Genomic DNA, 11,832 nt, shown 5'->3' on the forward strand with positions numbered 1-11,832 from the left:
TTTGCATCCGATCCGCGTAGCCCCTGGAGAAGCATTCAGCAAAAAACAACCTCGCAAATTTGTGAATCGATGACAGTCGTAGGCGGCGAGAGAGAGAGAGGCCGGCGAGTGGCGGTGTGTTGAGAGAATGGAGAATCAGAGATGAGAGAGTTGAGAGGTTGAGGGTGAGTGGCAGCGGAGACGAAATGAGATGAGCGATGGCTTTCTTTTGTTCTTTAGGTTTAGGTTTCAGTTTTGTTTAACAACAAAACTGAAACGATGTACACCAAAACGACGTCGTTTCATATATAAATAATAATAAAGACAGTTGGCGGTTATAACAACTAACCGCATTTGTAAAAACCACTAACTGCCCTTATAATGCAGTTAATGGTTTTTAAAGCCGTTTTAACACAACCATATCAGACTCATGTTGGGAAATGGATCTAGGATCCGTTTTTGGGATGATGTGTGATGTGGTGAGGTGCCTCTCAAGGAAGCTTTCCCAGTTTTGTATGATATTGCACGTGACAAAGATGCTCTTGTAGCAGACCATTTGGTTGTGGTGAGTGGGTCTTATCAGTGGGATGTTAGCTTTTTCCGAGCGGCCCATGACTGGGAGGTGGATGTTTTGGCCTCTTTTTTCTCTTTGTTGTACTCTTCCAGAGTGAAATACGAGGGGGAGGATAAGCTTTGGTGGTCTCCTTCTCACAAAGGAAAATTTGATGTTAGATCTTTCTATAAGACTCTTGCTTGCAAAGAGGCTATTCATTTTCCTTGGAAAAGTATCTGGCGGACCAAGGTTCCTTTGAAAATGGCTTTCTTTGCTTGGACGGCAGCGCATGGGAAGATCCTTACTTTGGACAATCTCAGGAAGAAGCGGGTCATAGTGATTGATAGATGTTGCATGTGCAAAATGAATGGGGAGTCAGTGGATCATCTTCTTCTCCATTGTGAGGTTGCTCGCGCTTTGTGGAACGCCATATTTAGTCGCTTCAGTTTGTCTTGGGTTATGCCTCTTCTGGTGGTAGATTTATTCGCTTGTTGGTGGACGGGTGGCCGCTCCCGGAGTGCAGTCGTGTGGAAGATGGTCCCTTGTTGCCTTATGTGGTGCTTATGGAGGGAATGCAATGATAGGCAGTTTAAGGACAAAGAAAGAACTACTGAGGATCTCATTTCCTTTTTCTTTCATTCTTTGTACTCTTGGTCGGCTGCGTTCCTCGCACCCTTATCATTTAGCTTTAATGATTTCCTTGTATTGTTTTCTACTTCCACTTAAATGCCTTTCTTGTATACTTCCTGTGTACTTGATCGCGCATTGCGCTTTTTAATGATATTTCTCTTACTTATTAAAAAAAAAAAGCCGTTTTAACAAGTTTGCGATTGTACGATTAGCAGTTGTAGGCAGTTAGCGGACAGTTATTAGAGAGCGGTTATTTCTACTTTTAATCCTTTTTTTTTTTTTTTGAGCTGATGGATAGAAATAGGGTCCAATGAACTGTCTTATAAGTTATAATATATAATACAGGCAGCTCATAAGAGGAGTTCAATAAAGTTGGAGCGGTTACAAATGCAAAGGCGTTTTTTCTATTTTTTTTTTTTTTTTTTTTTTTTTTTTAAATTTAATTTAATTTTTTTTAATATATATATAAACAAAGGCAAAAAGGAAAATTAGGTCACAAGTGTACGCTATAATCATCGCTTGAATAACTCTCCATGTTACAATAGTTGTTACTTTAAGCATTGGTCAATCAAACAAATTGTTCCCTTCCGGTTTTTATGGGCCCATAAAATATTATACTTACCATGTAATGGGTGTCATATTCTTTCAAGGAATAAAATAGGTGATCTTAATGTCTTGCCCATAAAATACACAATAAATCTCCGGAATGATATCATACAAAATAGCACATCTAAAATGATGTAGTATACAAAATAAACAAGGAAGAAAGGTAACTACTAGGTTATTTATTAATTTCAAATAATCGAAAACATAAACAGCAGCCCATCACCAATTTAAAGGCATATTTGCACAAGGCTGAAGCATATGGGATCAACCAATTTTGAGAAAAATAACATTATTTCAGCAGATTGTGTCACAGGTTCGAGATAATCAAGTTCCTTTCAATTGTGTAAGCCGTGGTCAACAGGATCGCATACTGATCTGTTCTATGAACTCAACTTCACAACTGGGATGGAGTGAAAGAGCCGTTCAAACTTTTTCGCACTAGAACGAGGTTGAAAAATTGTGGTGAGCAATTTGAAGAGCGAAAAAATGAGCTTCTAAAAAATCCAGCTCATTTGAGTTATTGATCCTGAATCGTGATAAAGAATGATCAATAATTATACAGCACTTCCGAAAGTATTGATGAAATTAATAAACAAAAGCATTAGTACTTACTATGTGTGTTTTCCATCATGGAAATGAGCATTCTTTGATGACTTGAAAGTCTCCAAAAATTCTGTAGCCTTCTGAAACTCTTGCTTCTTCCTCGACCTGTCCCATTTGTGCTCGGTAGCTAATATCTCAATGATGCGTGGCAATGCCCGCCCTGCTGCATCAGTGTCGAGAAAAGCAAGCCGAGATCTTCTAGCAATGAAATCAACAGCAGATTCGCAGTATTCATGCCGAGCGCAGTATGCAACCTCAGCCTCTAGGAAAGGATATCCATGGGCAAGCCTCTTCCCCAGATTTTCATTCTGAAGGCCAAAAGAAAAAGGAGGACTACAAAAGTTAACCACCAAAACAAACATGAATAGGATTCAAAGAAGGTGTCCATCACACTACTGAAATGTGATCTTGTACCATATCTGAATTAACATCATGAGGCACTCCAAGTTTGCTTGTCAACTTATTAGGGCTACAAGGCATAAAACTAAACCAAATACATAACGAGGCCTCTCTGTCACTGAAAATGAATTAGCCCTTTTCTCTAATATTACCTCAAGATTTCTAGTATATCTGTTAAAATTGTTTTTAGTATCTGTTCTTTAATCCCCATTATTAGGGCATTGCAAGCTTTCAATAAATTACCTCTCTGGATAATTAAGGTAATGTCTCCAGATGACACTAGAAGTTTATAACACAATGTACATTAAAATGACACAAAGATGAAAGATGATTACATGAATGAACCAACTGAAAAATCTGCAGCCCTCGTGATTCACAGTCCCGTAGACAGGATTCGATTTGATGGGTCATCAACATGCCCCCAAACTAATCACTAAACAATACCATAATTCTCTAGCGCAAGAATATGGGAAAATATATGAATTATCATTGAAATAACATAAAACAATGTTTGGCTTCTTTTTTTAAAATTTTTTTTTTTATTAAGTAAAAATAACATAAAACAAGTAAAAATTTTATTTCAACTTTCTCATTTTCTAGATAAAAAGGTAAATTAAAAGTTGAAAAAAAAAAAAAAATCTTTTTTTGCAAGTCTACAAAACAACTACTAATACAGAAAATTTCACAAACTGAATTATAAAAAAAATAAAAAAATAAAAAGAAAAAATAAAGAAGAAGAAGACACCCATTAACACCTGATGTCAATAATGTGCCACAATATCACTCATACACAAAAGTTTTTGAAAGTTTGAGCATCACAACCATTTATGAAACCAAACATGTCAAATATTTATAGGTCTGCAGTGACATATGTATTCCCTGTCACCAAGCAACGTCAAACATCTTTTTTCTAAAAACAAACAAGAAAACCACAAGGACCAAGGAAAAAACTATCACCACAAATATATTACTCCATTGCAGGAATATTGATGCAGCCAGCGGGTCAAACTTCTTAGAAAAACCAGCCCATGAAATCTGTAATATGGTATTTATGCCAGGTTTAGTAATCAGCCTACTTTTTGGGAGCATAAAATTCAACTAGTAAGGCCAACTAGTCGTCTCAAGCTATTAGTCTCATACCTAGGAGCTTATAAAAGTAAATAATCTCTACCTAGAATATCGAAGAGAACCAAATATAAGAAAGCCTCATATTCTTTATAAATCATGAATGAAAATCTGAGCACGGAGACTTTTTTTTTTACTATAAAATTATTCCATTTCTGGGATTCCTCTCTTGTCAGACTCCTAAGGCTTTTATTTGCTGTTTCAAAGCAACATCTAACTGTTACAGCATTATCTAGCTGCATCAGTTTTTAAAATCAGTTTGGTCTAAGCAATTCATTTAATAAAAATACTTGAGGAAATAGTGTGAACTACAAAGTTCTCAGAATGCACTTGCTTTATCTGAGTTTGAGCATCACCATGTTAAAAACTCTAAGGGGATTGCACATTGGTTCTGGAGGCTATTAAAGGCAGTCCTAGATCCTCCCATTCAACACTCTTTTCTTTACTTCCAATGCATTTAAGCATATATGTTATGCTGCAGGAAGTGCCAGTAGTCAAACTGTATGTCAACTATTACAAATTTAGTTTCATCGTGAAACAAATATAAAAAGGGGATACAAGGAAACCTCCCAAGTGTTAAAGCCACAAAATGAAGATTAGAGCAAGACAACCCAACCTGAGCTATTGCAGCCACTCTTTCAGCCAAAGTTCCATACGCATGAGATAGATGCTTCGCTGCAGCTGTGTCCATTACACCGGGAACAACTTTACCACCTTGTGTCTTCTTCATGCGTACATATTGTTGAGCAAGAACTGTAAATGATGCAGGATCCCATCCATCTCCACCAATAAGCCGCAGGTTGTGAGTTAAACTGTTATTGGTTGGGCTCAGCTTTCCAGACTTTATAGCTGCATTAACTGCATCTTCTGCCATGCTGAGAGTACATCTAGTGAGCACAATATTCATAGAGGGTTGTTTGGGGGGGGGGGGGGGGGGGGGATTAAGCACACAGGCATTGATTCAAAAGGCCTACATCACTATGATTTACTTCGAAATTAAGTTTATTGGGACTATTTCAAATAAATTAACCATATCGTGGAGCAATTAAATACCGCAAACTTATTGTATGTAATAAATAGAGTTGAAAGAACAGCAAAGAGGAACCACTTTACACGAGTTCAGTCTTGCCTGCCAGTGTAACACCCTCAAATAATTTATTAATAAGAAATCTCAGCCCAAAAATATCGAAAATTACCTACGGTAAGTAGTCCACTTCCCACCCGTAATTGTCACCAAACCAGGATAATCTTCACATACAACATGATCTCTGGAGATACTCTCAGTGTTTTTTGCAGATGGATCCGTTGCCAGTGGGCGTATACCACTCCATGCAGAAAGGACATCTGTTCGCCTTACCTACACTTCCACAGCATTAATTTTGTCACTAAGCAATAGGAAAGAGAAAGACACCCAGACGGAGTCATTAGCACCAATCCCTTCGACTGCTTGTAGATTTAGTTATCAAACATCAACATGGACGGACCTTCACCAGATAGAAACGTCCTTATAAATAAGGAGTAACACACCAAACCATTAATAACTATCAAGCTCTGAGCTTTCAGATCTCTCTTAACACGTTAAAAAAAAGGGATAAAATAACAGATCTAGCTTGTTAGTTGTGCAAGGAATACATCCAAACTACTATAAGCCCATCAACTTAAAAAATCCAATCAGGAGCACAACCAAACAGAACAATGTCTGGTAAGTCCCACAGAGAAAATCTTAGTAATATGGATAGGGGCAGTTCAAAAAAACTGAACTTAACAAGAAAAAACCAACAAACAAATCTTTATGTAAAAATGTATCTGATATGGTGCAGGACATAGACACAAAAGAGGAAAACATTGACAATAGAAACATACCTTAACATTAAGGTAGTCACTGATGGCATCCAGTATAAATTGAATCTCATCCTCATGTGGTTCTGGAAGCAAAGTAATGGTAGTGTTGGAATCTGTAGTTCCCGCAACTGTTCGTCCCAACCATGGCAGCATGAAAACAACACGTCCATCCTTAGTTTTAGGAACAATTAAACCCATTCCTTCAGGTGAATAGTAATCGGGGAGAACAATATGAACACCACTGCTGGGACAGATCATTGGTCGCGCATCTTTATCGGCCATTTTTCTCACAGAATCACAAAATGGCCCAGCCGCATTGACAATCACTTTTGCATACGTATCAAACTCTTTGCCTGGTACACTTTGAAATACAGTAAGGATCATAACAATTGAAGTAACCAAATTTTTTTACCCTAGCTACAAGAAACCTCAGTATGCATTAAAACTGATGTACGCATGCATGCATCAATCCCTGCAAACGCGCATTTGCATGCGTGGGTGCACAAGAGCAAGAGAGAGAGAGAGAGAGATAGACAGGGAAACAACATGAGAAACAATTGTTTTTTTGGTAGAAGAGAACAATATATTTTTTACCAGACCAGTGTATGATTAGGAGCTGGATTTGGTCTCTTCTTTCTTTGAGTGTAGTATTCTCTCAAAGTAACGCAAGGAGGAGAGGATAGAATTTGTTAAATCCCTTCCAAAAGGAAAAAGTTTGAAGTGAGTTCCTATTATCATATGCTACCCATTCTTGCCAGTTCCCATTTTCTTGGAAGAGTATTTAGAGAGTTATGGCTCTTTCAAGAGTGTCATTCTTTGTGTGGGCGTCAACATTAGGAAAAATCTTGACTTTGGATAATCTGAGGAAGAAGAACGTCATAGTGGTGGATTGGTGCTGTATGTGCAAGAAGAGTGGGGAGTCTATTGATCACCTTCTTCTTTGCTGTGAAGTAGCAAGAGAATTATAAAGGTCACATTTCCATCTGTTTGGTATTAATTGAGTTATGCCTCGAAGGGTGAGAGAGTTGTTGGTGAATTGGACAGGTTAGGTGGGAAGCCGTAACGTTTTGGAAGTTTGGAGGTTGGGGCTTTTGTGTTTCATGTGGTGTATTTGGAAAAAGCATAATGCAAAGAACTTTGAAGATCGAGAGACTTTGGTGGTAGAGTTGAAAAACATTATGATCAAATCCCTTTAGACCTGGATAGCAGCGTATAATAGTCTGCCTTTTTCTAGTTTTCCTGAATCTTTGGATTTTTGTTCTTCGTTTTTTTCCCTAATAAGGGTTTTTCTTGTATACTTCATGTGTACTAGGTTTACACCCCTCTATGCTTTTCTAATGAGATTGAATTACTTATCAAAAAAATGAGAAAACAAGAAAATACAAATAAGTCAAAGCTGACTTGTCCCCTCCCAATAATTGATTTTTCAGTTCTTCCCCACCCCCAAGCAATAACTTCATTTATTTTTTGGAGGGCAAAATTGGTGCATTCATACAAATACATATAAGACTACCATATGAAAACCGGGATTAACAGCCAGTTAGAAAATTGTAAAGTTTAGTCATTGATTGTTCATAAAAAATTTCATAAGAAAGAAAAGGTGGGAAAAAAAAAAATCAACAATAAGGTGACAAATATCTCCAGCTGAGAGTTAAGCGTGGAAAGGAAGTGCTTTGTGTACCTGATAAATTGTCTCGAATTCGTGCACCAATTATTCGCTCACCAACTTCATCTTTCAGAAATGATACTACTTCTGCATGGTTAAGCACAGCTGCACCAGCTAATGCAGCAGTCAATGCCAGTCCAACATTAAGTCGCGCGTCATTCATCTGACCATCATAGTAAACCACCGTCCCCTTCATGTTTCTATCTTTACCCTTCCTTGCAAGTGTGGGGAATAGCTCACTGGATTCTTGTGCAGAATAATATCTGGACAAATGTAATAGGCGTGGTCCTGCGACCAAATCGTACATTTTCAAGCCCATCCAGTAGTATACTACCTCAAACCAGTCAAAACATGGTGTCATGCATGGTAAAGCATGACATAGGTGTGGTGCATTCTCAATCAGCTGTTTACGTTCCTCTAGCGCATGGAATACCAGCTTCAGCTGCCCATAGTCAAGATTAAAGACGGCCTTCTCCAAGTAACGAACTCCTAAAAGGTAGTCCAAAAAAATACAAATAAACGATTTGCTCAAAAGCTATAAGACAACTATGTGTGACAAATTTACAAGCAAAGAACCCAATGACATGATCAACACCTTACAACTTTTCACAATAAAATATATATATATATATATATATATATATATATATATATTTTGATAAGTAACTTTGCACAATAAAATATATTTATTTCTTTGGTCCAAATGGAAATAGAATACCTCTACAGACAACCAATCGGATTTCTAATACGAACACAGCAGTGGCTGATAAAAAGAAAAAAGAAGAGGAGCAACAAGAAGAAATCCAGTTCTTTCTCAACTAGTAATGCATATGCCAGCCAAACCCATGACCATTGCAGCAAATTCAAACTCACTAAGAAAAGAAGGTCAATGAAAATCAGACACAATGATTGATTCCAACGCACTCATTTATGATCAACCCGATTAACTAAATTTTCTTTCAATTATCAAAATTCAAAACCATACACATCCAATTGCAAAAAAACAAAATTGCCAATCACGAACAAATTTACACAAGGAATTCAGAATTTAACACGGAAGAAAACAATTCAAAAACTGAGCAAATTTATCACTGCGGCCACTCCAATCATTCGCATCGCAAATACCAAACCAAACCCAAATCTTAAACACCGAACAAAATCCAACACTCAAAATTCAATAACAAATGCACAGATAGATACAACACATATACATATACGCATGAAAATGGTTTGCGTTTACATACCTCCATGAATGAGCTTCGTGGACCTCGAGGACGTGCCAGAGGAGAAATCATCTCGCTCAACGAGTCCGACGCGGAGGCCTCGGGTAACGGCGTCGAGGGCGACGCCGCTTCCTGTGGCGCCGCCGCCGATCACGAGGACGTCGAGCGGGTTAACCAAGCTGGAGCCGATCAGTGCCGCCTCCTGGACCGCCCTGGACGGAACGGCAGCATTCAGGTCGCTGATCCTCTGCCGAATTGCCGAGAGCTGGGACCCACCGCCGAGGTCGTTGGCCGACAGCGAGGGCTGGTATAGGAGGACTGCGCCTCCGGATACGGCGGCGACTGCGGCGGCGCACAGTCGGCGGCTCAGGCGAGCCGTGGCGGCCATACGGTGAGTTCAGTGAGAGAGGAGAGAGTTGGGGACGGGTGAGAGGACGGATTCGCGCTTAAAAAGGTTGCCTTGGGAATCGGTCAATAGCTTCGTCGTTTCTGTATTGAAATGCCTGTCCGTTGATTGAAAAAAAAAAAATGTGGGAACAGTATGTATCCCAGTAGGGCGAAATGGCCATAATAACCCTGTTTAGGTGATCGGTCAAATAGAATTTTTCATTACGCTAAATTTGTTTAAAGAATATATGTAAAAATTATATGTTTTAATGAATAAAAATAAAAGTAAAATATTATATGTTTTAAAAGTAATGTTATTCTTTTATTTTATACCGATTAATATAATGTGTTTTAAGTAACCTGTTTTTTTATTTTTTATTTTAACTTATTAATATAAAAAATAACAGTACTCTTAATTTAATAAAAAAAAAAATTCAAACGAATTTAAAGAAAATTTTAATCCAATTATAAATATGTAGTTCACGTTTCAAAGGGATATTCCCGACAATATATGGATCTGCATTTCATGATTTACAGATAAGATAATTATATATAGAAGCTTTTTGGGTAGTTGAAAGTTTCGAGATATTAAAAAAGAGTACGTGGATCCACCACCCACATTCCAACGCCCGAATAAAGCTGCATGGGTTCGTGACTCACCACCACTCAACTGTTTAATACATTTTTTTGCCAACGTCACGTTCCTTGAGGAGCGGATTCCTGGTGCCGTGAATCCTGTGCCTTAGAGCATTCTCAATGGTTTATGTATTTTTCAATCTAGAATAGCTAATTAAAATCTATTTTATCTAGTTTAGCTAATGAATTTTAAATGCATTATACATCCGATTATCTATTCTTAACTCTATATTATTTTTTTATTATTTTTAATTTATTTATTTCATTATAGTATTTTTTTTTCACGTGAGTCTCGCTTTATAACTCCACTACTTTGCACACTTTCTCTTAAATCTCCACTATAAAGGAAAAAAAAAAAACGTGGAGTGGTGGAGGGAAAAATGAAAAAAGCAAAGCTAAAACAGTGGAGATAAAGAATAAAAAAGGGAAAAGTACACATAACCCCCTCAAACTACTACTTCATTGTCAATGTCCCCCCCAAACTACCAATTGTGTCAATGTCCCCTCCTAAATTACCAAAAATTGTCAATGTCTCCCTAATGACAAAAATACCCCTCATAAAATTATTAAAATAAAATAAAAACTAAAAAAATATTTTAAAAAATATAAAATAACAAAACTTTATACAAAAAAAAATTAAAAATTAAAAACAGTTTTTTTTTTCGCTTTTTTTTTGTTAAAACAAATTATTTTTGTAAGTTTCAGTTATTTTTTCGTTTGGTTTTTTTTTTTTAAAAAAAAAATCATTCTTTTTTTTTTAATTTAATAAGAAAACTGGTTTTTCCTTTTTCTTTTTCGTTTGTTTTTTTTTTAAAAAAAAAAAAAAACTTTCCTTTTCGTTTTTTTATTTATTTTTTCGTTTTTTATTTAATTTGTTTTTTAAAAAATAATATTTTAGTTTTAGTTTTTTTTTTTTGAATTTATAAGGACATTTTTGTCTTATTCAAAAAAATTTTGGGTTATTTTTGTCTTTTTGTTGGTATTAGGGGGGACATTGACATTTTTTGGTAGTTTGAGGGGAGCAATTGACACAATTGGTAGTTTGGGGGGTACATTGACAATTGAGTGGTAGTTTGAGGGGGATATGTGTACTTTTCCCAATAAAAAAAATAGATAAGTGAATAGTATAACTCTACATGTAGAGTTCCACTATTTATGGAATTAAGAAAAATCTATTATAGAGTTGGAATACATAAGTTGATGGAGTCTCTTTTTAACACTTTTATTATCTATTCTAGCTTAAAGTTACAAATAGATAATCCATTGGGACTGCTCTTAGAGCATTCCTAGTAGTCTCACCAAAATAGTTTTTTAGCTATTTTGGTGAGCCAATTTAATGAAAATCCTGAAAAACCACTCCCAACAGCCTCACCATTTTAACCAAAAAAATTTGATGACTGAAATTACTAACCAAATTAAATGAGGCATTTTCACTCAACAACTCACTCACCAAATTTTGTTTCACCTTTCTCTTTCACATGATTAGCACACTTTTTTTCCTTTTTTCTCTCATTTTCTTCTCCTATCTCCCATCTCTTATACGATAATATCCTTATTTCATGGATATGAATGATTTTTTGTAAAAAGATTATATATAGAAAAAATAAATAAATATGAAAAAATTATTATTTAAATGGAGTAGTGAATATTGACTAGTTAAAATGATGAGGCTGCCGGGGAAATTTTAATAAAGTGGCTCACCAGAATAGAAAAAAGTGATTTTTAGTTATTTTGGTGAGTAAAATTTGGTGAGGCTACTAGGAATGCTCTTATGCTTCCATACGCAGTGAAAGTTCCAATGCGGTACTCAATTATTATTCTTAGCACCTATTAATCATGAATTTCATGTCATAATAAGGATTAAGGCAGCATATTTTTTTTAAATTATTTATGCTTTTAATTTTTTTAAGTAATTATTCTAGAAGCTAGGTTAATGAATTCCTGATTTCACGATTTTCCTTTCCTGTGTTGGTTTGCTTCCCATGTGTGAGTGTCGCAGCCTCGCAGGTCTTCCTTTCCTGAGTGGTGAGATTTGTTTCCTTTTGCATTGGGTTTGATTTCCTTTCGAATGGTTAACGGTAGTGGCAACATGAGAGGATCCAATTACTACGCCTACATGATAAATAATTTCCATAGTACTGATTTTAATTATTATTTTTAATACATGTAATATATATTAGGAA

General features: G+C 36.3%; 1 protein-coding gene across 1 annotated transcript; it reads right to left on the reverse strand.

The window, feature by feature from the left end:
* Positions 1 to 1,921: 1,921 nt before the first annotated feature.
* LOC133863713 (glycerol-3-phosphate dehydrogenase SDP6, mitochondrial) lies at positions 1,922 to 9,133 on the reverse strand. Its single transcript, XM_062299768.1, has 7 exons — positions 8,648 to 9,133; positions 7,419 to 7,892; positions 5,759 to 6,090; positions 5,092 to 5,252; positions 4,512 to 4,770; positions 2,381 to 2,679; positions 1,922 to 2,294 (listed from the first exon to the last, which is right to left on the reverse strand). Coding segments are annotated over exons 1-7 (1,893 nt in total). The 5' UTR covers positions 9,015 to 9,133; the 3' UTR covers positions 1,922 to 2,293.
* Positions 9,134 to 11,832: the final 2,699 nt, after the last annotated feature.

Source organism: Alnus glutinosa, chromosome 3 (assembly GCF_958979055.1).
Source record: "Alnus glutinosa chromosome 3, dhAlnGlut1.1, whole genome shotgun sequence".
NCBI classification, from domain to species: domain Eukaryota; kingdom Viridiplantae; phylum Streptophyta; class Magnoliopsida; order Fagales; family Betulaceae; genus Alnus; species Alnus glutinosa.